Source organism: Liolophura sinensis, chromosome 11 (assembly GCF_032854445.1).
Source record: "Liolophura sinensis isolate JHLJ2023 chromosome 11, CUHK_Ljap_v2, whole genome shotgun sequence".
NCBI classification, from domain to species: domain Eukaryota; kingdom Metazoa; phylum Mollusca; class Polyplacophora; order Chitonida; family Chitonidae; genus Liolophura; species Liolophura sinensis.
The window spans coordinates 26,432,730-26,460,717 of NC_088305.1; the positions used below are offsets into that span (position 1 = coordinate 26,432,730).

The following is a 27,988-nucleotide window of genomic DNA, read 5'->3' on the forward strand; positions in this document are numbered from 1 at the left end:
ATTACGTAACCATGTTGGTCTTTTGAGTTTTCAGAAAATATCCCCATAATAGTTTAATTGCATAAATTAATAATTGAAATTAATTCATTATACAACATTTCAGCATTTTTATACAGTTTCCGGGAAAGACCAAAGTACGAGATTTAAATTAAGCGATTTTCCACTAACTAATATATGGATATAATCATATAAAAATAACACGTTCGTATGGCCATATTTTATACTTCAACATATGCCTGATATATAATGTTCCTAAAAGCAAAATGATGAAAATTTTCTGTCTCCTTCCATGTTTGAAATTATGGAAATCTTACCGTTTTAAACTGAAATCAAACAACCGCAGCTATGTCACTGAACAACTTTTGATGGCGACATTTGGGTTTCAAACGCTGATGGAGGATGTTTAATGAAGTCCGAAATTGAACTTCAACATCATTGTTCGATACTATTACGGCATTATCATAAAGGTCTTGCGTGTTCAAAGACAAAACTGATTCTGATCTTATATTATCAAATGCTCTAAAAATTTGAAATGTTCTAAAATTGCAAATTTTTGCAGTGAATGATTCTTATTTGAATGCAAGGTTCTTTTTTAATAGCAGGTTCTTATCTGAGGCGAAGGTTCACCTTTCTGTTGATATTTCTCGTATCAGTGCGTGATTCTATTTTTAGTGGCTGGTTCTTATTTGAGGAAAAGGTTCAACTTTCTGCGAACATTTCTCGCATAAGTGGATGGATCTCTTTTTAGTGGCTGGTTCTTATTTGAGGAGAAGGTTCTCTTTTCTGTGGAAATTTCTCGCATCAGTGAATGGATCTCTTTTTTCTGGCTAGTTCTATTTTGAGGAAAAGGTTGAACTTTCTATAACCATTTCTCGGATAAATGGATGGTGCTCATTGCATTGGATGGTTCTTTTTTTTAGAGTGGTTAGTTCTTTTTTCGAATGGCTTTTCAGTGAATGGAAGGTATTTGATAAGACATTTCACATGTGAAGAGATAGTTCTCACTTAATGGGAAGGGATGGTTCTCATTCCAGTAGGTTCTTCTCATTTTGAAACATAATTCTCAATTCAGAGAAAAAAACACAATTTATGACGACAGTCGCATTAATTCGAATGTCCCAATTTTATCTTTATTATACACTTGTAACCTTATTGATACTATATTTGTTATCAAATCCATACGGTGATTTTCAAAAGCAGAAGCCCTTCCCAGTTTTATTGAATAAAGCTTCCATTTCGGTCAGTTATTCTCATTTTCATGGATTCTCCAACGAGAGAAACTGATGTTATTTTTAAACGTCGAGAATCTGATCTTAATTAATTAATATATTTCATCGTGCCTCAATTAATCCTGCCTCAGAGCGACCCAGCTTTTCATGGATGGTTCCCAATTCCGGCCGAATTGAGACGGTACAAAGGATCTGTCTTTGCAAGAACTTAATTCAGAAATCCATTACATGGAACTTTCATTGTTTACAAATACGGTTCTTAATTCCGATATCGATTTATTTCATCCTTCATTGGATAATTAGTAGGCTTATGTGATCGGTTTAGCTTATCTTATCCAGCACAACAATATGGTTCTTAATTCAGATATCGATTTAATGGAACCTGTACTGTTTTCAATTAAGGTACTCAATTCAAGCACTTGTTATAAATGACAGAGAATTTTAGCACCTTCTCATGGTTCTTTATTCAGCTGTTGTGGTAGTGTGGACTGGACCCATCACATCTTCCCTCAAAGTTGAATTATTTTCCGTTCTCGTTCAAAGGTTCGTTTTCAGGAACACCCGAGTCAGGTCTGTTTCTCTTGAAAAATCCGAGCTGTAAACACAACATTACAAATTTTACATTATTCTAATGTGAAAGAACAGAGATATTTTTGGGGTGATCCAAACAAATAAACTTCATCTTTTTCAAATTCTACACATTTTCTTGTTGCTATGTTTACTTAGCCACACACCTCTAATGTGCCATATGCATGGTTTACATTTCAAGTAAAATATCAGAAGACGTGTTTCAAGTCAAATATCAGAAGATGTGTTTTCAAACGAAATATCACTAAATCAGTTCTCAGTAGAAAAACATACTAAAAGATGGGTTTCCAAGTAAAAATACCATAGGCTATGTTTTCCAGTGAAATATCATGGGATTTGATCTCTAGTCAAATATCAGAAAATCTGGTCTGAAGTTACATATCGTCAAACATAACAAAATCTTTTCACAAATGAAACGTCACATGATCTCTTCTTAAGGCAAATATCGTAAGTTGTGATTTTAAGTGAAATATACAGAATTTATTCTCATTCAAATATCACAATATAAGTTTTCAATTGTTTTATCACGCGCTTTGGTCGCGAATTAAATATCACAGGAGCTCTCTGCAACTTGAAGGGAGACAACTCTGTAGCGACTTACCTTCCAAAGCAGCAGGATGAGGAGAATGAGGAGTAGCAGTCCGACAGCGATAGCCACGCCCACAATCCAGATTGGCACGCGCTCGGGCGGGGATACAAATGTCAGCGAGTTCACATCCGTGATCACCTGTAAAAGAAAAACAACTGATTGAACGACTGATTAGATTCCTGATAATCATATAGCCAATGATCTGGGGATCTAAAATGACCGATCGACGGCTGCACCCAAATTATCTCTATTCAATCACGATGCGCGATAAAAACACTTTCGTCAGTGCAGACACTTACAGCGCATGCGCCGCATTTTGGTACAGGTTACACCTTATGGAGTAATCAAACAAAAGCTATCAAATCGCTAATAGAGTTACCATACTTCCTGCTTTGATCCCTAGGAGAAACCTGTTTGAGAAAACTATTTCAAAGTGATTTACACAAACATATTTAGACTGATTCACGATGGCAGTACCCTAAGCTTGGGACCATGCATCGCTAGAATTCCACTTTTCGCTCTGGCTAAAGGCATGGGTGTGACTGGGAGTTACGCATCAAATGTGACATGACGGACACAAAGTCAGATGAACACATTATTCTACCGTCTACACTGCTGTACATTTGTTCAACTGTCAAGAAGGCCACATAGGTTGGAAAGGGTTGTAAAAAAATAAGAACACATCCAAAACACAACATGCATAAGGCGCAATTTTTTTAAACGATTTTTTCCACAAATGAGAATTACTCACGCTATAGGAATCCGTGTCATACTTAGTTTCATCAAGGTCAAGTTCATAGTCAAGGGCGATAACTTTGGCCAGACCGTCCGACTGAACGATTACTGCCCCTTTGTGACCAATCTGGAAAAGCAAAATGGAGACTATATTCAGTGACAAACAAACAAATTCTTCTGTCAACAATGGTACAGAAAAGGCAAATAATTATAACTATCAAACGTGAGAAAGGGTTGAACATGAGATATACTTTTGCTTAAATTAGCTTGTAATTTTCTTAAGGCTCTTGCCTACTTTTTGTCAAGTAATTGTTTTAATTTTGAGATACTGTATTTCTCTTCAAATGCAAATATGGTAGTAAGTATACACGCATTATATCAAGTTGGTGTCAGACCACTGTCGTTGCGATTTGAATAGAACACGATATTAACGGCCTTTGAACTTCATGAATGTCGTCAAATTGACACCTCTATAGTTTTCAAACTTACACTAGCGATCGCCCTATTGGACAGTCTAGCTGTGACGTTTATCTTTACACTGTCCCGGATGTCGATAGGCATTTTGGTTATTGTGCATGTGATCAGAGTGCACCAACCAGAGCGGCACCGCTGAAAGAGCAAAGGTCAAATGTTGAATAAAATTACCCACAATGACGCTCTCTTGTGTAATGGGGCGCATGTATATACATCTACACTCAAAAAATTAATCGTTTGATTTTAAAAGAAAGTCTGTTGTCTGAGAGATGCTAGAATGTATTCTGCTATTGCAGCATACTGTTCTCTTAAATATACACACACATATTCTTTTAATTCAACATAAGGATTTTATTAGTTTAACATGGTATTATGTTGAATTTGACACAGTCTTATGTTAAAATAACAGAATACATTCTAGCATCACTCAGACAACAGACTTTCTTTTAAAATCAAACGATTAATTTTTTGAGTGTATATAGGGAGCACTACTTCCTATATTACACTCTGGATATAAATATATTGGTTGTCATCCACAATGGATTGGTTACAAAAACGCGCTATCGGATGTAACTAGATCAACAGCTGTGACGAGAAGTCTTGTTATGTTTTTTTTTGTGAAATTTGCAGAAATGCAGAATACGATTACCACCCGTAAGCTATGTGAATAAGTTTTTCAATTTAACTATGCTCGGTATTCAAGACTGCTAAAACCCAGTGCCAGATTGGGCGAAGTATGCTTCATTTCAAGATTATTTATTTATTTATTTGATTGGTGTTTTACGCCGTATTCAAGAGTATTTCACTTATACGACGGCGGCCAGTATTATGGTGGGTGGAAACCGAGCAGAGCCCGGGGGAAGCCCACGACCATCCGCAGGTTGCCTGCAGACCCATTCAAGATTAAAGACAGTTACTCCTTAGGTTTGTAGATATTAGCAACACAACTCCATGCATCAGCACTGATATAGTTGTAGCCATTTTGGACAAATGAAAATAATTCCGAATTATTATTAAAATTTGTTGATATGGCAAATTCGTGCTAGAAAAGTAGTTCTGCCTAAAATATCTAAATCGAAGATTATGGTTTTATATAACGGAAAAGAAAGCTATGCCAAATGAAACAAAAACAAATTCAGTTTTGAAGTATATTTTATATCTCTTAATAACCCCTCCGTTTTTTGCATATTTTGCTTCATTGGAAATGACGTCATCGATGAACTTACTGGTAACGTGGGAACATCTTACACCCCCTCCTCATTCACAGGATAAATAATTTCCCGACTGACCGCGGAGGCCTTCGGGAAACTGTAGCTTATAGCCATTTTTTACGTCTCAAGAACAAAGCAGAGAAGCTTTTTTTGAACCTTTATATGTTATTAACAAAAAGAAAAAAAAATCCTGTAATAGACATTCTCAAGCAGCTGTATCTGATAACGTACCAGTTTCAGAGGTTTAACCTCTTCATCGTCATCGTTGTTATCAAAGCGCGGGTCGTCCGATTTGAACCTCCGCTTGAACAAATAACGATCATCCTGAAATAAAGCAATAAGCAACACGTTAATCAACGAATTTACTACTTTAACAAAAAAAACCCTGATTGGTTGTTCTGACGTCCGTGAAGGAATGTGTCACCACGTAACCATAGAGACTGACTTTTTATTCTAACTGGTCACGCAAATGCCTAAAAACTAGCAATTTAAACGACCTAGAACCAAGGCTTAAGTTGAATTAGGTAAAAAAAATTGCAGTGGTGTTAGAAGAAATTCATTAGACGTCAGGGTTCCAGAAATACCCAACTTATATGCTTTTGATTTAATAAACACAAAGCTCACACGAAAACAATGCCAAGGGACCAGACTTCGCGGATGCTTAGTCCACAAGCTGTCATGTTTTATGCAGAAGTACAATGCAATAAGATTACAGCATGTGCAGTAGAACAAAATCACTCACGTGAGTGAGGTAGCTGGCAAATAGTCACACGTAACCCTGTATAATCTGGCCTCTATTGGCTATCTTATGACGGGAGAACTCTGACCTCCTGCAAAATGGGCTCTCTTACCAGCATGCAAGCTAAATATCACAGATGGGGATTCATACTTACGGTGTTGTTTTTCGGATCCACGGTGATCACTCTGCATTTCCCGTCCCCCCGAGATATGGAGGGCAGACCCACGAGAGGTAAAACCTCTAACCCATGCTGGTGAAATGAAGGCCATAGAATCTGAACCTGGGCTGTTTTAACTCTGCTGGGACCATTGTTACGGAACTACAAAGAAAGGGAAAGAGCAATTTAGATTCTTTGGCATTATAATACGTTAACGAATAGTTTATCGATCGATTGTCGACAACCGTTGATTTTATGAGAGATCCAGTTGTCATTGGCAATCAGTGAAACCGTCCTGTTTTTTTTAAATATTTCTTTCATTATTGACCGGTTGTCTCAAACGATAATGCTTACTGCCGTGGGAAAAAAACGAATTCTCTTGAGTACGGCGTAAAACACCAATCGAATAAGATAATAAATATTTCATTGCAGTAAGATATATCACTGTAGCTTTGTCCACGACCATCCGCAGGTTGTTGGAAGACCTTTCCACGTGAGGTCAGACAGAAAGCCAGTATGAGCCTGACTTGAACTCACAGTGACCACTGCTTTGCAATAAGAAGAAAGCAAAGTAAAGAGGAAAAGAAATTACTTCTTAAACTTTCATAGTTTTATAAAACCCTTTCTTTTGAACAAGGCAATGTTTTGTGTTTTTAAGTCATAAAAACTAACCAGGTAAATATGGGACAGGTGAGTCGATTTCTGTGTATCGGTAGAGTTGTAAGTGGCTTGTTCCGGAGACGGAGACCTGCAGTGGAGAAAACAAATGTCAGTAATACAAAATATTTAGTTTTTATTGACAAGTTTAATTTAAAAAAACCCTTAATGATAACGGTAGTTTAGAAACTTCTTAGCTTAATAAATCAAATTACACTTACACCTTGTTACGAGCTCCGTTTTTAAACACTATTAACTTTTTTAACTTTTTTGTTTGTCAGTGTCTGACCTACATTCCCTCCGTGTATGTTTTAGCCTGCACTGTTATCCAGTCGAGCGTTCTTGACGCTTCCGTGTTTATGAGTTTCGTGTCATTGTAAACAGAGTGTACATTCTGGAAATATGAGCGACGGAGTTGTGAGTCATTTACTCAAGTCCATTTGAGAACAGTCAAATTTACTGTCACCCACCGTGAAGGATTTTGCTGGGTTTGGAGATATCGGCTTTCACGCCATGCGACATTCGTCATTTGTATTCAATTTCTGTACGCAGCACTCTGTGAGCTTGTCTTTCGTTACTTGCTGTTTTTTGAGCCGTTATTTTGGAACTTGTATCGCACATTGTCTCTTTGTGCGATTACGTACATTTCGTCCTAATTTACTCGTCGGCGGTCCGTGCCCTCTGCAACTTGTCACTTTATCGGACTGTCATCCTCCTAACTGTGGATTTCATATTTACGTGGACTGACTCGTCTTTCGAAGCCGGAATATTCCAACCAGATATGGACGCTGTCTTGAATAAGAGACTATATATAGACTTTATAGACCATAAAAAAAAAAAACCGAAGGAGAGGCCGAGAATCGGACTGTAGCTTTGAGATACTCACCCGGTCAGGTCGACCTTGGCGACCGCAGTAATGGGGATTTCTCGTGTTACGATGTTGTCTGTCAGATGAGTTTTGTTTTCTGGGTTCGTACTGCAATAAAGAAATAGATAATATACAGTATATCTGGCGGGGAAGGCTTTCCCGTGCGTTCTGACTGGGTTAGTCTTATCTCGGAGACCATGAAACTTAAGTCTGTGCATATGTATGATAAAACACAATAGCGAATTCTGCTTAGATTTTGGCCAATCAGAATTTGTCTTTGTGACAAACAAATCGCTGTTAGTATTTTACCATTTATTTTATCATTCAGAGTCTTGGATATACAAGCTACATCCATAAAATATTGTAGTTTTCTATATTTATTTGTTCATCTGAGTGGTGTTTACGCCATACTGAGGCATATTTTCACTTACACAACGGTATCCCGGATCACTATGCAGAATGTAAAATTATTATAAAATGTTTTATTTCCACTGTATATACATATTTATTTACCCATTGAAAGTCGTCTGTACTTCCACGGATGCATACATATCCATGAATAGTTCAGGGAATATACCAGACAGCTGTTTAAAGCGCGCATGTCTGGGGTTTCTTGTTCTTCGTCAGGGAACAAACTTGAAGCAAATTTCGCGCATATTATGAAAATGTCAGAACACTTCACATGAGCCTCAGCACAGTTTCATAGAGAAAACTTGGAAAATTTAAAATATAAAAAGCTACAAATGAACCTAATTCTGCGATGTCTTCTCAAAGTATGTAGGTGTCTCTTTGCATGATTACAAACCTGTTCACAAGGATGGTGAAATTAAGATTGCCGTCTTCTCCACTGACATATTTTGGTGATAACTTTATTTTGAGATCAACCTGAAAAGAAATGTGTCTAGAATTAAAGTTTGGCAGAAGTGTTACACGCAAGCCGAAAGAAAACAGTGCTGATATCAGTCGGAAAGAAACTACATTTCATCATATCCCTGACAAAAAACCTGACTTAAAGCCTCATCCAAACTAACAACGATGTACAAGAGTGCATCGTGCGAAGAAATAGCAAGTTATTTCATCAGAAATATGTATCCTTTTTTTTACAAAAAATACAAATACACTCTCTCAAAAAAGACGAAAATTAGTGGCATACGTGATGACTAACGTGCACTGTGACTTGATGTTAATTTTGATGATTACTAATATACTGACATTCTCATTACACATATAGAAAATGTCACCATAATTATACTAATTGCCCTACTTTGGACCAAAGCATATTGAAAATGTGAAAATTCAATAATACGTTACTTTGTTGGTAACGGTACCCTATATTAAGGTTTTTGAGATTACTTTACTCAATGTCTGATTTCGTTTAAGTGTATTTTCAAACAAATCAATCAGTTTAACGAAATCTAACCTTCTGAAAAGCGGGCAGGGGGTTCCCAAGGTCACAGATGATTATATCTATGTCAAGGCCACCTTTGTTCGTTGTCACACTGCTACAGCTGACGATCACGGAGTCCGGCTGGCAACACACAAATAAACAACACATGTAGGAAATGAGCAAAACTTACAACACGGTCGTTGGGAGATGGCGTAACAGAAAGAAGAACTGAATAACTAAAGGGAGATAATCGGGAATACATGAACAGCACACAAACCACAAAAATTAAACCTGCACGGTTGGGAATATCACATGCAAATAGATAAACAAAACATATGTGTATCATAACTGAACGAGGAAATAAAAGACAACAATTTAATAAATTGTCAGGAGCCAATTCGGGCTAGCGGTACACGAAGAGCTAATCAATGAATCGGGCTAGGAACAGCATAACAACGCCTGGAAAAATGACGAAAAAAACTGCGTCAGAACTAACCAACACTCAGTGAAATGGGCTACAGGATGAAAAACGACAAAGCTTGTCAACAAAACAACACATGGTGACATGGGTTACAGACAATAACAGGGCAAATCAACAAACCGAAACTCAGTGAAATGGGTTAGGCAACAGCAAGACAGGACAACAAACCGATACTCAGTGAAACTGGTTACAGACAACAACAGCAAGTCAGTTATAAACAACAGCAAGACACGACAACAAACCAACACACGGTGAAATCGGTTACAGACAACAGCAGACACGACAACAAACCGACACACAGTGAAATGGGCTGCAGACAAGAACAGGGGATATTGTAAAAGCGACACACGGTGAAATGGGTTATGTACAACAACAGGGGATACAAAAAAGCGACACACGCTGAAATCGGTTATAGACAACAGCAAGACACGACAGAGAAAATGGGCTGCAGACGACAACAGGGGACATCAAAAAAGCGACACACTGTGAAATGGATTAGGGACAACGACAGGGGATACAAAAAAACAACACACGGTGAAATGGGTTACGTACAACAACAGTGGATGTGAAAAACCGACACACAGCGAACAGGGTAACGGACAACAACAGGGGATATAAAAAACACCGACACGATACACGGTGAATGGATCACGAAGAACAAAAGAATATTTCAACACACCAAAACTTGGCTAAATGGACAACCAAAAGAACAGTACACTCCATCAAACCGACATTCGGCAGAATGTGTTAAAAACGGCATAATGGGACATGAATCCAACGATGGAATCAGCGATAAAATGGCACGCCAGCGATTCGATAGTCATTCAACTGTGTTAAGGGAAACCACGGACATTAGGGTTAACAACTAAAAGTGTAAATGAACAAACTAACTAACTAATAATATATTATTAATAGTTCAATCGAGTTCAATAAAAAAATGATCAGTAGTCAGTGAACAAAACTCTGTAGAAACAAAAACAAACTGTCACAGAACTGACACTTACAGAGTGTGGCTGAAAATGCAAAAAAATACATTGGAGGAGTAGAAAAAGTCCAAGAAAAAAGGAAAACAGAATATGGAATTACCTTGGGATTTCGCTCTTTTTCACCCATTTAGAAACAAAAATGTAACTAGTTGCAACACAGAACACGAGGTATCCACGTGTCATTTACCCCAATATTGCTTCTATCTCTTTAAACATGATAAAGTTCCAATCCAGTGCCGTAAATTGAAACGTTTACGGTGACAGACGAGATTCTGCACTATGGTGTATTTCTTATCGCCTCCTCTAAAATCAGTCCCTACCAAAATTTGTCTTCTCGCAGGAGGGCGGTTTCAATAACAGTACGTTTTTTATCGTGTTACTATTTTGAGGACACCACACCAGACACCGAACTCAGTCAAAGTATATAGACATTGGGCGGACCTTGAGACCATGTACCAAGAATATCAGGAAAGGGATTATAAAGATTATCAAGAAAGAATGTACCAGGATTATCGGGGAAGGAAGTATAACAATTATCAAGGAAACAAGTACCATAATCAACAGGGAAGAGAGTACCACAGAGATAAGGTAAAGGAAGTACTTTTGTACCCCTTGTGTGTATAGCATATATTTATTTACTTCATTAATGACATCTTTGGTACCCCCTTTTGTGTTTGGCATATATTTATGTATTTCATTAATGACATCGTTTACTTACAGTTTTGACAGGCTCCATTCCGTTAAAAAACACACGGTTGGGGAGAGTCATGTAGAGTAGCGATTCAAAGGCGTCTTCGCCACGATTCTCCACGGTCACGGAGAACTCTATCGTGGCGTCTTCGCTGTCCAAAATATGAGCCTTTGTAGCGCTGGAGGAAAAAAAAGTATGATTATTGATACTTTGGTGGAAATATACTCGTACCCGTATACCCGTATTTAAAAGGATTTCATTCCAGTATACATTCATTTATAGATTGCCTACACTTCTAAGTAACAAAAAAAACCCCTCATGCAGCCAATAACAATAACAGCATTTCAAATAAACACTGGAATAATGTAGGAATATGAAAGCTATAAAAGCGATGACTTACGTTTCCGCAAACAACGCCAAATCAGGAATACAAATGTTATCCTCTCCACAGTTCTTCAAAATCTGAGCCTGAAAAAAAAAAAAGCAAACAAATTAAAAAATAAGGAAAACAAAAAAAGAAGAAATAATATGAAGAAGAAGAATATTGAGAAATTCACGATGATGACACTGTCACAGAGAAAGGCTTATGTGTGACCGGCTCCTACGCACATCGACACTGAGTAAACGTACTTTGGTGAAATACTTTTTTGCAATTTCTCTTCATGTTTTGATCGGCACTATAGGACGAACCAACAGACCCATACACATGTATCATTTCTACCGTGAGTATTGATCAGTGGGTAAGGTAGTGGAAGGAAACTGTAGTTTTTGTGTATAATTAAAGAATTTTCCGTCAATATAAACAATTGTCGCAGCGTGACAGGAGAATGGTTTCACTGTCGTCATATTCAAGCGCTGCCTCACTAGCATATCATGCAAAAGACACCAGACACGACAACTGTTTTGGTGCCAGAACACTGCAACCGATTAGAACCATTGTACTGTCTTCTAAAAACCGTGGTCGAGATGATTACTGAGGCAATGAGAGGCAATGACCCAAAAAACCTATCACCAATGCGGTCGCTATGAGTTGAAGTCTAGCTCATGCTGGCGTCATCTCCGGCCATACGTGGGAAGGTCCGCCAGCAACCTGCAGGCGGTCGTGGCTTTCCCCCGGGTTTTGCAAGGTTTCCTCCCCACCACAATGCTGGCGTCCGTCGTTTAAGTGAAATATTCTTGAGTACGGCGTAAAATACCAATCAAATAAATAAATAAATAAATATCTCGGCCAGTTTTAAGTAGATTAGCACTGACAAATAAACAGTTAGTTTTCTCTTATTTCACCTACCTGTGTTTTGATTGGGTTAGGACTGTACATATCCAGGATAGGAATCAGGCGCTCTTTCCGTGGATCCTTCCTTTGGATCAGCTCATACTTGAACTCCATAGCGATTGGTGTTAGCAGATCACGGAAATCCGGCTAGGAAGGAAAATGACTGATTGATAGATTGGTTCATTGAGCGATTCATTTACGGATATATCTGGGGGCCACCGTGGCATAGTGGTTTACGTGTTAGCGCAGGATAATGACCCAGGGGCCATTTGATGTGAGTTCAAGTCCAGCTCATGCTGGCTTTCTGTTCTGATGTACATGGGAAGGCCTTACAGTAACCTGCGGATGGTCGTCGGTTTCCTCCGGGCTAGGTCTGCGCGGTTTAATCCACCATAGTGCTACCCGCATTCGTATAAGTGAAGTATTCCTGAGTACGGCTTAAAAGACTAATCAAAAAAACTAATCAAGTTGTTAAGTGTTGGAATTGGCGTGCAAATGAATAACCCTTTTATTTGATAGTTTATTTACTGCTCACTTCAATGGATTTTTTCTCTGGAATATACAATATAAACTGGCTCTAAATGATGCCTGTTTGGTTAAGTTTCGTTTGTTAAGTCCAGAGGGACCGACAAATGTGTCAATGGGCCTCTGTTACGACGCCCTGTCGGGTTTAATATTTCAGATAGGCCTAAAGCATACATGACTTACTCGAAGGAATGCGGTGAAGGTTTTACACCATTTCTGGTATTTTGGATGATCTCGTAAGCGTTCTTTCTTGGAAGTTAAGAATTTGCCTTTCTCTTCGATGAAAGCTCTCTTGGAGTGTTGTTTGATGCTGTCTATCTCCACTGTAGTCGAAAGGCTGCCAAAAAAATGAGAACATTCGTAATTATAAAAATAGAAAGGTAAAACTGAAAAAAAAATAAATAAAAAAAGATAAACAGGCTTACACCAAAACATAAGATATACTTAACTTCGTCCTCACAATAACTGTTAGTAATTGGCCAACAGTTTGGGGAGTTTAATCAACACATCCAACGAAAATAAATGGGTAATAAAATGTAAAGTGGTATAAGAAAGAAAATATTGAAAAAATATAAAGTCTGTTCAGTTAATTGAAATATACATCTCATGACATACAGACTTCCATACGTTACATACATTAAAGATTTAAGGGCCGTTTCCACCGAGTATGATAACCGCACCGATTCCCACAACGATTCCCGTACATAATTAAGTACAGCCGCCTGTACTAAAATTGCAGGGGGAATCGCACAGCCGCAGCATTTTCCACATCCAGTCACTCCCTCGACTGATTTCAGTGCATTTCCCGTTGCTTCTTTTGCTTTGAATGGCATGTCATTATACTCACACAGCGTATCTGACACTCCAAGGCCTTCATACTGCAAAACACGTCTCGAACGACACGCTTAAAAAAAAAAGTTGCGCACAAGTGATAAGTGATACGATCGAATTACACTGTAAAAACAAGCTACATGTAGCATATTAAGGTCATCATCTTATACAGTTTACCAATACATTCAAGTTTATTTCAGTACATCCATCATGTATATATAATTATCCCATTTAAAGTATCGGTCTATTGTTTCCCATTCTCTCTACATAGCCGTTTATTGTTGTATATATAGTACATAGTACATAGTACTATTAATAATAATTATAATAATAATAATAATAATAATAATGTGGTTCTGGACCGTCTACTATTAAGTCGCTAATTTGTTGTAATCTTTCACACAAAAATCGCGTCGTTTTCTAGTTCCGGTAGGCCGCTACTTAAAACCTAGACGTGATCTCCCAGAAAATGATTTACGAATGATTAGGAAAGAGGAGATTGATGGTGTAGCTGGTGATTTTCTCGAACAATGCGCGTGCATGCGTGGGTGTGCGTGTGAATTCCAAACATTTACATAAGCGGACACGTAAGATAAGTATAGTTTGTCACGCAATTCTATAATCGCAGATGATCAAAGTTCCGCTAATGCGAAAAAAAATCTCTGTATCAAGGATATCGGTGTCACGTTTCCTCAGAACGAGACAAGAGCCGCGCTATATAAGCTATCGGGATCAGGCAATACTTTGAAATTGCATGCTTCCATTATAACGTTGTGCCATGAGACATTGTCAGAACACACACACCGATTTGACTTCACCGCTGTCCTCATAATCGCGACTTTGTCTCTTATAGCACGTCTGACCCAATAGTGCGACATTTATAATGCTGCCTCACTGCAACAAAATGTCGCTATCATTATAGGTATAGACTTTGCAGTGTATTTAGTTTACACTGCACAAAAAGAAAGTAAATCCAAATGTATTAGTCATTACCGTAGTGAATCGATGGTGGTTATGCTAACGCCTGATATCTAGGGAGTCACACTGGGATAGCAAGTGCTTACGTCTTACATGTAAATGGAGCGGCAATACACAACCAGGGTGACCCAGATACGATGCGGATTTTCACTCTGATTCATGAAGAACCCCCATTTTCTTGCAGTGCACAGATACACTTACATGCACGCATAGTATTTTCAGGAGGGCAGTTTATCTCGAGAGACAGAACAAGGCGACTGGATTGTTCAAATATCCGTATATAGCGACATATAAGACTGCACCTTTTTTTTCTCTGGCAGCCAAATAGTTGCCCTTTCAAAGAACAAACTCAAGGGCCTTGATAAGGAATTTTGAAAGACACGTCGCACGACGGATGAGACAAAATGCTTACCAGCCATCTGCCATGAATTATAGCTGTGAAAAAAATTTTCTTTCATTGTGTTCTGACATCGGATATGGTTGTCACGTGCAGATTGTTCTGTTTTTTGTTCAACGTACATCAAAACACACCGTAGTCATACAGTTTTCAAGACTGAACAAACAGCTCAGAGCGCTGCAGCTGCGTATCGTCTTGCAAACTGAAGACACATGCGAACCATATAACTAATGTTAAGTCAGCTACAGTTATTAGAAAGCCTGTTTGAGAACGATAAATAGGATTGACAGCGGCATACATTGTCTTAGAATTTCACAAGAAACCTTGTGTATAAGACAATCGGTATCCATAAACCTACACAATTAAAAGATCTGAAACCGAAACATTAGGTATAGCATTAAATAACAATCAGATAAACACGGTAATATCGTAAGCAAGTACACTCAAAAAAATTAATCTGTTAATTTGTACAGAAGGTATGTTATCTGATTTTAAGATTCTGTCATGTTCAATATGTTTGAATACAGTGTAAAACACCAGTCAAATAAATAACTCAGCATAATATCCTGTTAGTCTAAAAGAATATTTTTGTCGAATTAGTAGACCATGTGAGTTACATTTAACAGAATAATCTGCTGCGATAGCAAAATACATTAAACCGATTAATTTTTGGAGTGTATATGGTGGAATTATGCAGAACGCAACCATAAAAATATAATCAAAGGGTAGGATCGTTTCTTACGTGTTGGATGAACATGGCGGTTAATTGCGCCAGAGGTTGTTATTTTCCAGGGCATACAAGTCTCGGGGGAAACCGAATAGAACGTTGCATGTAACATTCTGACTGAAGCGCGAACGTGCAGTTTAGAAGAAAACTTTCTCTATTAATACCTTTGCCGTACAGAGTGTACGGTTAAGGCCAGGCCACGTGTAAGTTAGATGTATTGGCCCGCTACTGTTATTTCGGGGCTTAAACAGTTCGGAAGCAAATCTGCTGTGGACGTGTAGGCTAAGGTAAATAGGTGAGGGTTGTTGGGGTTTGTTTACACCGCTAACATAACCTGACATTTCCAGGTGATACGAAGCGTCAAATTTGACATTCGCATGTCTATACCTTACTTCTTAACTCAGTACAGCTTCCGAAGCAGACAATCACAAAGCTTTGTTTCCAACAAAAGCCCCATCGCAATTTCACATAAATACCTAAAATAGTTGAAAATATAACCGTAACAAGGATGACGTAAGTGTGACGCTTGAAAGAAATGCCCTTTTCTATAAATCCAGTTCAGTCTAGAGTAGGATCGAACAAAAAACGTTAACAATGGGTAAAATTGGTATATCTTTGAGCTCAAATGGAGACGGGACAAACGCTTTATAATACTATTATTTGTTTTCAGCTAAAGTTACACAGTAATATCCTAAGGAAGATTCTATGTCGGCATGGCATTCCAGTGAGGCAGCACTTAAAATAGCCCGGTTTTCAGATCGATCACTCAAGGTGACACCGGAGTTCTATTACCGAATTATTAATTACACCGACGGACAACTTTAAACACATCAAAACAAAATAAGAACTGAAACATACGTGCTTCCCGGTAACACCCTCGATGTTGTTGTGAATAACATCTGTGTTGCAGCAATTTTCACCCAATAGGAAATAGGAAATCGAGCATGTAATAACGATGCAGAGATCCACTGCTAATTGTCTGCGTACGTCACACTTTGTGTATACATCTGTGCTCGTGAAGCAATGATGAAGAACACAAAAACTGCTCACGTCACGACAGAGAACTTTGATTTGCTGATCGGATTCCAAAGAACTCATTTGTAATGGCCGTCATATTGTAAAGGCATGTGGTGGAGTATATCTACAGTTTACCCGATGCTTTAAAATATTTACACGAATTTTGGAGGATTTTCCCAAAAGGGAAAAACTGGAGTCAAATCCATTTTCAAATTCAAAGCGATAAAATTATAAGAACAGAAGAAGGGGAAAAATAACGACTTACCACGCCAGTCTGGCCCCTGTGCTTGGGAGAATACAATTCTGTAGTTCAAGATTGACCAGGAGTGGAAACATTGCTTGATCAGATACCACATTCACGATTGGACGGCTCCTGATTCATGGAAAAAAGAAAGAGAAGTATTAAAACTACGTTCACATTTACTATAAATGTTACCGGTGAAAGAAAAAATAAAAAGCGCCATTAAAATCACCTTAAGATGTACGTGGCAACATGCTGTTCATAGAATAAGAATAAGGGTAAGAAAGCTTAGCCTGGATCCCCCCCCCCCGCCCCCTCCCCAAAAAAGAAACACACACACAAAAACAAAAAAAAACAACACCAACCACACGTACTAAAGATAACATCTTATACATAAGATATATTTTGGCTGGTTTTGCAGGCATGTATTTTTGATTAGTGTTTCAGCTTGTTCTCATAAAGATTTCAAGCTTACGACGGCAGTCATTTTTACGTGTGGAGGAAATATTGCGGAGTCTGAATGAAATGGGCGCTGCTTGTCAGATATCTGACAAAACGTCTAAGCGAACGCTGCAGGCGAGAACTGGATTCGAACATACAACCTCACTGGTCAAAGGATAGCGCACCTTGCTAACCGACAGATTATAGAGAGGTCTCACAAGTGTTTTTAGTACTATTATACTTGGTTATAAATGTAAACGTTAGATGTTTACATTGGATAAAACAATCAACTGTAATGAAAAAACTTCCAGTTTGGTAATAGCAGAACCAAAACCACCCAAAAAAGCGGCACACTTTGTTAAAAAACACTTTTAGTAAATCAAAGAATACTCTAAGTATAAACTTAACAAAATAAGTTTATCACACTTTAGGTGATGTTATGTAAACATTAGCGATACACACCATCGAAAATGTTAAACACAAAGGTATTGCGCGGTGTATTTACACTGAACATGTGCTATTAGGTTTTGCATATATGCTATAGCACGACTCCTGCTTACAGGTCACCCTTGACCTACATGCAGCAATATCCTGGCGCCCTCTCGTACATGTACCATATGGCTGAACGGTTGAGATGACCCAGATTGCTTCATTTCGTACGAGGACAATAACTGATAACAACACCATTACAAGGGCGCACCTGAGAAATGTGTATGTAGGCGTAACCTTTATTTTGGAGGGGGAAAGGGGAGTTGAGGTGTGGGTGTGTGAGGGTAATGGGGAAGGGGATGGTGGACGAGAAGGACACAAACAAATGTAATATAAATAACATCAGCATAAAGGGTAAAATAACAGCAGCGAAGACAGTGTGAAAGCTGGCAAATGTTCACACGTGAAATCAAGTATCCTGTCAGTATAACTCAGTCAGTTTTTCAGTCTTTGTTAAATAGAAGCAGGGGGCTCCGTGGCCGAGGGAGGTTAGCGTGCCAGCACGCCGCAATGACCCAGGTGCCTCTCACCAATACGGTCGCTAAGAGTTCAAGTCCAGTTCATACTGGCTTCCTCTTTGGCCGTAAGTGGGAAGGCCTGCAGCAACCTGCGGATGGTTGTGGGTTTTCCCTAGGTTCTGCCCTTTTTCCTCCCACCATAATGCTGGCCGCCGTCGTATAAGTGAAATATTCTTGAGTACGGCGTAAAACACCAATCACTCAAATAAATTAAATAGAAGCAAATTACACGTCCTCTATCACCATGGCTTAAACAGAATTTTGTAAAAAAGAAAACGAATGAACTGTTGTTAGTTACAATTCATTAGGCATCACTGGTCTAGAATTACTCAAAATGCTATGATATCATCACATTTAGCCATTAATCCAGGCCTAGGTTCACTAAATAGTGTTCGATTTAATTAATTTATTTACATATTAGATTAGTGTTTAACGCTATTCTCAAGAATCATACCATGACGTTCAGTTTTCAGTGGCTGGCTTAAACTACTGACATGTGGGAAGTTACTGACGAACTTTCCCACGTGTCAAGTACAGTTATGTACACCATGCTGGAAGAAGAATGAATGAATGCTTTGTGTTTAAAGCAGAGGTTAACAATTTTTCAGTCATATGACGACGAGGAGTTTATAGGTGTGTGTATACATATAATGTGTCTCATTGTGGCAGGGCGAATCCACACCGCCACTGAAGTATCATGCCGAAGACACCAGACATGACACCCCACCAGTCACATTATACTGACACCGGGCCAACCAGTCTTGCTTCCTTGTTCTAACCCCCTCCGTGCTGAACGCCAGGCGAGACACCAACAAGTACCATTTTGGTAAAGTCCTTGGTATGACCCGACCCGGGTTTGATCCTGGATCATCAGGCCTCGAGACGGAAGCTCTAACTACTAGGCCACCGAAGCGGTCTATTGCAAGAAGACAAGTGTTGTTCAGTGAACGTTACACTGCGAAATGGCCATTTAGCGCCGAAAGAAGTCTATGGTAACACATAGTAGTAACTTCAAACCATCTGAATAAAATACGATTCTCAAGTTACCGTCACCCAAAAAACATCCAAGATGTAATATATCGGTGACAATAACGAGATGCCAACATGACACTTTCACCGCAAACAAACAGATAACTCTCGTCAAGCTTCTCCGTTTGTACGCCGTCGATGAAATGAGACAATTTTCACTGTACATCTGTATCCATATTATACTTGTATTTATATAAAAAAATCAACTGGCGTTTGCAACAATTAAAAAAAACTAACAAAAAAAAAAAAAACAAACTAAACAAAACAAACTATAAACACCAAATCATAAATAGAACAATGACTAATATTAATCCTCATAACTTGTAAAATTGTGTATTTTTAACAATCTATTATATATTATAGCAACAATATAGTCAACAACAGAAGGATGGCCTTAATACTAAGGTGGTTAGTTGACATGTGGTTCATGATTTATATTTTATGACAGGTAAACAACAGGTATTCCCGAAATCCATGAGCAATTTCATGTAGCGGTACATGCAGGAGTGAATATGTTCAAACAGATAATGAAGTCAAACAAAGATATCGCAAGTGTTTGACGTTATGCCATACTAAAAATATACAAAAACATTTCTGGTTCATTGGCTATATTCTTTTTGTATCCAGGTCGACTTAAGTTTCAATTGACCATTGTATAAAATATCGCTCAAACTATAAAAAGATGAACATTACACTTCTTCGGCTGAACATTACACTTCTCCGGTTGAACATTACCCGAAATGCCGTAATCATATACCAGGCAATGAAACTTAATCATCTAATTCCAGAATATTACAGCTTGGGGCTTTAATTATTTCGACATTAAACTGATGGAATGAAAACTGCTGTATAAGGCTGTGTTATACATTACATGCAGTTGTCTATTATGGAACTATACAATACAACTCCCTGACTCAGCCGCTTGGGATATTTGCAAAACATTCGTTCAGAGCTATCCTTGGTATTTGAAAGTATGGAAGTCAAGAAGGAGTAAGTAACAAAATTTTCAACCAGGCCAGATGGGACAACCTGAATTCTTCGGACAATCTAGAAAGTGTGAGCTACGTAGTTCGGGTAAGAAGCTTATCTTTACATTGCTAGAACACACAAAGTGGGAGTTCGATTCCACTCTTGGAAACAGAATTCCTGGTTTCTCTCGCTTTCAATGCTGGAGAGGCCTTGGCTGAGAATACATGTAAGAGGTAAACTCGTATGGCCGTTTGCACAGTCTAACATTCACTGAACACCACTTACACGTTGATACAATATTGTGTGTCTATCTGTGCGCCACACGTATAGAAATCCGCCATTAACTAGCAAAAGACCTGCGGTTTACCCCAGACTTCTATATCCATAAATCTGATCGCACGTGACACATTCTGACTATGGCTCCCCTGCTTCCAAAACCTTCGTAACATGTGGCAGATGAGGAACAGAGTGGTTTAACGCCGTCATACATGAAGCTCGTAGGAAATCACTTGCATAATTATCAATCAATCAATCAAAGTATAACTAAGGGTATGTCTTACCTCAATAGCACAGCTCTATCCGATTCGTAGGCACCAATAAGGACATCTGTAAACAAAACAAAATATAAATCAAAAATACTTTTTTTTTTACATTTTTTGTAATCACGTTTTCCGATTCCAGTTACTGTTGGTTCAGTTGTAAGAAATCGGTTCGTTGTATCCACCTTCCAAACAAATAGTTAAGACTTACATCGTATCAATGTATTGACCGTTTTTAAAGGAATGGAACCATTAAAACATGCCATAACGTCATCACAGTGTAGTACAGTGCGCTATATAATTAACAAGGTTGCTTTGATTGCCTATACAATCTCTGAAAAGGTGGAAAAAACCCAACTACCTACACAGTAGGTAATCACATTAAAGCCTACACCCAAGTACGATGTAAGTGTCCGTCCTACACTACTTTGTTGTGTAAAGTAGGAGTGTAGTTGTGTAGTGTAGTACTTTGTGTGGACAGATGTCAATGCTAAACTGTATTGTAAACCGTCGTCCTGCACTACATAGTAGTGTAGAAAAGTGGTAATTGGCAGATGTTTACACTTAAATGTAGTGTAAGTGTCCGTCCTACACTACTTTGTTGTGTGAAGTAGGAGTGTAGTTGTGTAGTGTAATACTTTGTGTAGACAGATGTCAATGCTAAACTGTATTGTAAGCCGCCGTCCTGCACTACATAGTAGTGTAGAAAAGTGGTAATGGGCAGATGTTCACACTTAAATGTAGTGTAAGTGTCCGTCCTACACTACTTTGTTGTGTAAAGTAGGAGTGTAGTTGTGTAGTACTTTGTGTAGACAGATGTCAATGCTAAACTGTATTGTAAGCCGCCGTCCTGCACTACATAGTAGTGTAGAAAAGTGGTAATGGGCAGATGTTCACACTTAAATGTAGTGTAAGTGTCCGTCCTACACTACTTTGTTGTGTAAAGTAGGAGTGTAGTTGTGTAGTGTGGTACTTTGTGTAGACAGATGTCAATGCTAAACTGTATTGTAAGCCGCCGTCCTGCACTGCATAGTAGTGTAGAAAAGTGGTGATTAAGAGGTGTCCACACTAAAATGTAATGTAAACGGCCGTCCTACACTAATGGAGAGAAGTGGTGTAGGCAATGTCTACACTGAATTATACTGGAAGCCGTCGTCCTGCACTAATGTAGAGAAGTGGTGTAAGCAGACGTCTACACTTAAATGTAGTGTAAAGCGAAAGTCTTACACTTGTGTAGAGAAGTGGTGTAGAAAGATGTCTACACTTAAATGTAGTGTAAGCGACCGTCCTACACTATTGTAGAGCAGTGGTGATTGGCAGATGTCCACACTGAAATGTAGTGTAAGCGATAGTCTTACACTAGTGTAGAAAAGTGGTGTAGGAAGATGTCTACACTGAAGTGTAGTGGAAGCCGTCGACCTGCACTATATAGTAGTGTAGAGAAGTGGTGATTGGCAGATATCCACACTTAATTGTAGTGTAAGAGGCCGTCCTACACTAGTGCAGAGAAGTGGTGTAGGCTGATGTCTTACACTGAATTGTGTAAACTGTCGTCCTGCACTACTATGTAGTGCATCTGCTTACACTACACTTTGGTGTAGGCATTGTCAACATATATAATACAGTGAGGAAGATGTCTTATATCTTGAAAACATTTTTATGCAGATACTCTTGGTTAAATTAAGAAAAATAGACCACAAATATGAGCTCACATCAGACGTCATGGGTAAATAAGATAGATATCATAAAGCGTTGAAAAAGCCACTGACTGACGTTAAACGAGTGAAGACATCGTTAGAGGTCAAAGACTGCTTAGCTTTAATGTCAAAATGATGAATTATATATGCGCAATAAAAAAAAATTCCTTGCAAAAATAACTGAGTTTTTGACAACTTGTTTTGCACAGTACTTAAGTTGGCAAATAAAAAAAGAGGGAAAAAAGGGCTAAATAAAATGAAAAACATGAACAGGTAGGCGAGTATGTCCTTAAAATAATCATCACACAATCTGACTAAAACATTGATTGACAAAATAAAGTACTGTCTGAGACTAGCATCTTACCCTTTAACATTTTGCGTATGGATTAGGTTTATTAATTTATCAACTTAACCCATAGCTCAATCAAGTAAAAACCTCGTTCTAGAATCAGGAATGATGTATGATCAATGAGGTCACAAGCTCTAATCCAGATCTCGCTGGTTTGGTCCTGGTTTTAAGGCAGGAATTTTGCCTGATGAAGGGTAATTAGATATTTTGGTCATTTCGATTTCCTCCACCCATAACACTGACCTCCGCCACAGAAGTGAAAAATTCTTGCGTACGACGTTAAACAAAAAAACCGAAAATTTTTTAGATTGGTGTTTTACGCGGTACTCAAGATTATTCCACTTATAAGACTGCAATCAGCATTATGATGAGGGGAAACCAAGAGGGGGATACCCACGACCATCCACAGGTTGCTGGAAGACCCCACTTACAACCTGAGAGGAAGTCACAGCGATCGCATTAGTGAGGGGCTCCTGGGTGATTCTTCTGCGATAGAACGCTAATCACCGCCATGGAGTCCCTCCAAATGAACAAATATATAGTTACCGGCTTACAAGTGAAGTTCTTACCTGGGTAGAAATTGCCGTCCATGTCGAGTCCCCCTGAGATTGAATAGCCGAATGACCGCAGACCCGAGTCAACATCTGCTCCATGAATTACCTGTAATATAGAGAAGCCCAAAGTGAGGGTTCCGTTGTTCAAAACTGTTGTGAGACTTAACACCAGGTTTAACTTCAAGCTATGTCATCAATTTTGTACTCAGCCCAAAAATAACCGGTTAACAGTACATTAAATATGGAATAAATCTGCCTCTCTTGGAATTTGATTTTGGACAATTGCATTGGCTGCTGAATTTGGCTTACATATAAAATATGACAGTACCAGTATTAGCCAACACACTTTCGAACACCAGGGCCCAGATCACTGGTTGAGGAAGAAGAGAAACCTGACCTGGTACTTCCGGAGCTTGTACCTGTATTGGTGTCTGTCACCCATAGATCATGTGAATGACCTGTTCCGCAGTGCAGCGTAAAGCAACAGCTTAACTGAAAATATTTATTTATTTATTTATTTGATTGGTGTTTTACTTCACTTATTCCATTATACAAATATGTCGGCGGCAGCCGGCATTGTGGTGGAATAAACCGGGAAGAGCCCGGTGGAAACCCACGATCATCCGCAGGCTGCTGACAGACCTTCCCACGTACGGCCGGAGAGGTAACTGAAAATAGTTTATGAAACAAAAATGAACAAAATCTATGGGAGTTACCTGAGAAATTTTAGGCTTGAGCCCGTTTTGAGATCCGTGATAAATATATACAACTCCTCGCCTCTCTTTACCTCCGTATGGCGCCGCAATGGCAAGATCTGTGAACGAAAATTGTTCCTTTATGATTAAATAATCTGACGTTCTGTTATGTTGGTATGCTTTCAGTTTTAGTTAACTTTTAATAGTAATTTGGGCACATCACGACGATGCCTGAGTCATAAACCACCCTTTCCAGCGTTTGTTATGCTGCCTCACTGGAATGTCATGCAACCGACACTAGACACGACACCTGACTTGACCCACGGTATGACACCAGGCCCGACAGTGCTTAGCATATTCCATACTCCATATGGGAAGTTTCCCTAAGCCTATCACTTATATTTATTTATTTGTTTGAGTAGTGTTTTACACCATACTCAAGAATATTTCACTTATACGACGGCGGCCAGTACCTATCACTTATAAAATGCTTGAAAATGAGGCCTCTTTCGTCTCCTGTATGGTGGCATACTTATGCGTCTTTGCTGCCTCTCTCTCTGTTGCCCATTCGAAGCTGCGATGAATGGCGCTATCTGGCTTCGCTACTTGACTGCGTCATTGTCTGTCCCAACCTTTGTAACATAGGACGAAGCAGCGAGGTAGCGAGACTCACCTCGAGATAAAACGGAATGCTATACCACCTGTACCAGCGACAGCTGGATTCGATCCTGCGACCTGATTGTGTAGAGACCGGTTGAATTTAGCGGTATTAGAGATTCGGCCACAGAGGGCCGCTTGAATTGAAAAACAAGCACTAATTCGCAAATGCAGCGGCCCTTGTCCCTTGTCGCCTTGCACTAAGACCCTCGTTAAGAAGTGGGATGCCCCGATTAAAGGGTAGGATAGCAAATATTTGACCATGTGATGAGCAGAAAGAACGACACACTTACTGAGCTGCTTAAAAACAGACCAAAACAAAACTCAACCAACACACTGTTAGACACATGGGACTTGTTTGCTAAGTCTAAGGAATGTTACGTTTTCCTTTCTTCCCATATGTTAATAGTACAAAGTCGGATGGGCGGAGATGTATACGTTTCTATATAAAAGCTAACCATGCCATCACGGGCAATCCAATAATAACACCAGGGAATAATATTGTGAATAAAACTAGGTCAACTTTATAGAAAACAGCTGCACGAATTTAGGTCATGTTTGTTTGGCAAAAACGTAATGTGTAGCCCGGCGGAAAAAAGTGTAGTGAGCATTTTTTTTTCTAATAAGAAATAAGTTTGTATACTTTCGTATATTGATGACAGGAACTTTGATTTAGTCACTCAACGCGTCTTGTTAAATACAATGTAGATGGGTGTAGATACCAGAATAAGTAAACAACCCTTTTCAATGCGACAAGAACGTTACGAAATCATAGAAAGTATAAGAAGAGTACAGTAGCCTTTATCATTTAAGTAAAGGTAAGTCCAACGCTTATCTGGAAGTGGTGATATACAGAAACGTATCAAACATCAACCAAATACAAATATTAGTAATAAACCCACGTGGTGATTCTATCTCCGCAGACAATGGGAAATTTTGAAATCTCCCATCGTTTTTAACAAATTCGTTCAAAGTGGTGCACTCTTTTGATTATCCACATCTTATAAACTAGCATGGAATATGATTTCGATATTGATTTCATTCATTCCTATAGAACAATTCTACTTGCATTTTTCCGACGTCATTGAAAATTGTTGACTGCTTCTCTTTGTATTAACCCATTTTAATTTCATACTCTATATGCTCTCTTAGTTCTTTAGTGATTTGTGTTGAACATGGTTTTGGGAATTAGCCTTGCGATTAACCACCGTTTTGGTTGACTGATGGTATATGAATGTTTCTTTGGTCGCCTAGACTCTTTTGTTCTTTTACTTCACACTTTTCGATATATGTGTTTTCAAAAGCACTTCGATGGTACACAACGATGTATTTTACTGCAGTTTGGACAGCTTATGCATCCCCAAGGCCTATCGTTAATGATGAAGCACACTGGTTTAAAACCGCTGAAAGGTATGCCTGGCAAAAGGGCGGTAGGTTACTCCAGACACATCAGTTTCTTGCGGCCTTAGATATGACCGCCATCTTTTAATCGAGTACTTTGATTTATTTATTTGATTGATGTTTTACGCCGTACTCAAGAATATTTCACTTATACGACGGCGACCAGCATTATGGCGGGAGGAAACCGGGCAGAGCCTGGGAGAAGCCCAGGACCATCCGCAGGTTGCTGACAGACCTTCCCACGTACAGCCGGAGAGAAGCCAGCATGAGCTGGACTCACAGCGACCGCATTGGTGAGAGGTCCCTGGGTCATTAGGCTGCGCTAGCGCGCTAACCAACTGAGCCACGGAGGCCCCTCGAGTACTTTTACCTCCCCCTCCCCCCAACCAAAAACAAATTTAAATAATTTCCTTATGATGCAGACTTCAGGTCCTCCTTTGCTGACATTTGCTACTCGTGACTAGACCACATGTGATTGCGTGGTACGTGATTTTTGTGACGTAATACTGGAAATGTTTCTAACCAAAAAGCTTTTGTTATACTCAGTCTGTGTTTTCTTATGAGATATACCGCTGTAGGAATGTACGTGTGGAGCTTAAGTACGCCTACACCGTCCTGTTTGGACCCTTTATTTAATAAATCAAATCCTCGGCCGCAATTCATCCGTCATGGGGTGCTCCATTTTCTTCCAAGTTATATTTTTAAAAATAGCCATTAATGTCCACAGAGAAAAAAGCCCGCATCCTTCCTAAACCACCGTGTGATGTATACAATATGCCTGGCAGCTGTTCAGAGTATGCCCTCGCACATTGGCAGCCGTCATTTTACCCTTAGCTGGCAATCAAGTTTTGAAACCGAGCACTGAAAAGACAACCTGTTCATTTGAACCAAAATGTGATCTCCTAATTGAGAGGTTTATTGTGTGGAAAGATAATAGTTACAGCCGTTAGGATATTAAAGTTGGCTGACACTTATACACGATGCAGTATCTCGCTCTGAGCGCGCATAGAAACCACTCCTCTGCTGAAAATGGGTGCAGCTGGCTGGTTCATTTCTGAACACTATACTTTGGCATTGATAGGCGATAGCCACCTGTATATGTCTGCTTCTTGCCATAGAGTAGGCCTCCTAGTACCATGCAGAGTCCATACTCGAAAACCACATATACACCCTCCGGCTATTTTGGTACGGTGGTTGTCAGTGCCTGTAGGGTTTGTTTGCTTAGATCTGGAACGCGGAGTCTCCATGTACGATTCCAAGCTCGTTTTATACAAATTCTGGTTTCTATTACACTCACCTATCGATACCGAGCTGTACATTGGATTTCGATTAATGAATACTTGGTAGGGTGATGAATTCGACTTCGGCTGCTTCCTTTTTTCCTACACATTTTAGCCAAGAAACAGTTGTTTTTACTACACAGGGGGCTATATAATCTAGCTTCTTCGGGCAAATCAAATGGCAGCTATGCAGGATTTCATTTGTTCCCAATGTCGTTTTCCGGATCAAAACAACTATAAACGGTTGTATAGTGTACATAAAAACGCTATTTCCCATTAGCTGGCGAATTTCCATGTGGAGTACTCATATTTACAGTGCTGCCTCACTGCAACGCCACGTCAAAAACACCAGACATGACACATATATAGGGAAGACTAATACCTTTCAGTTATACTCAGCAAGAACAATTTAAAGTTGCCAGTTTTAAAGCTCTGGTGACGTGCTAAGCCCGGCTTCGCATTTTAGTGGAATCCGCTGAGGCATGGCGGAGAAAATTACTACACACAATTTCTCATAGTGAAGTCCAGTCATTCTTATCGATGTACATACGAAATTACAATAGCCTATATTTTTAACATTCAAATACAA

The 27,988-nt window shown here is 39.1% G+C and overlaps 1 protein-coding gene across 1 annotated transcript in view; it reads right to left on the reverse strand.

Moving 5' to 3' along the window:
- Positions 1-1,685: 1,685 nt before the first annotated feature.
- Positions 1,686-27,988, reverse strand: part of LOC135478256 (integrin alpha pat-2-like) — a 54,833-nt gene continuing 28,530 nt past the window's right edge. The window contains exons 14-32 of the mRNA XM_064758530.1: positions 24,083-24,180; positions 23,382-23,472; positions 20,788-20,833; positions 16,806-16,913; positions 13,465-13,494; positions 12,774-12,927; positions 12,081-12,212; positions 11,193-11,260; positions 10,820-10,970; positions 8,668-8,775; positions 8,053-8,132; positions 7,266-7,355; positions 6,395-6,470; positions 5,720-5,884; positions 5,058-5,150; positions 3,631-3,750; positions 3,158-3,268; positions 2,419-2,544; positions 1,686-1,824 (exon numbers count right to left, since the gene is read on the reverse strand). Of these exons, the coding sequence (XP_064614600.1) occupies positions 1,750-1,824; positions 2,419-2,544; positions 3,158-3,268; positions 3,631-3,750; positions 5,058-5,150; positions 5,720-5,884; positions 6,395-6,470; positions 7,266-7,355; positions 8,053-8,132; positions 8,668-8,775; positions 10,820-10,970; positions 11,193-11,260; positions 12,081-12,212; positions 12,774-12,927; positions 13,465-13,494; positions 16,806-16,913; positions 20,788-20,833; positions 23,382-23,472; positions 24,083-24,180 (1,922 nt within the window). The 3' untranslated portion in view covers positions 1,686-1,749. The remainder of the gene's footprint in view (positions 1,825-2,418; positions 2,545-3,157; positions 3,269-3,630; positions 3,751-5,057; positions 5,151-5,719; positions 5,885-6,394; positions 6,471-7,265; positions 7,356-8,052; positions 8,133-8,667; positions 8,776-10,819; positions 10,971-11,192; positions 11,261-12,080; positions 12,213-12,773; positions 12,928-13,464; positions 13,495-16,805; positions 16,914-20,787; positions 20,834-23,381; positions 23,473-24,082; positions 24,181-27,988) is intronic.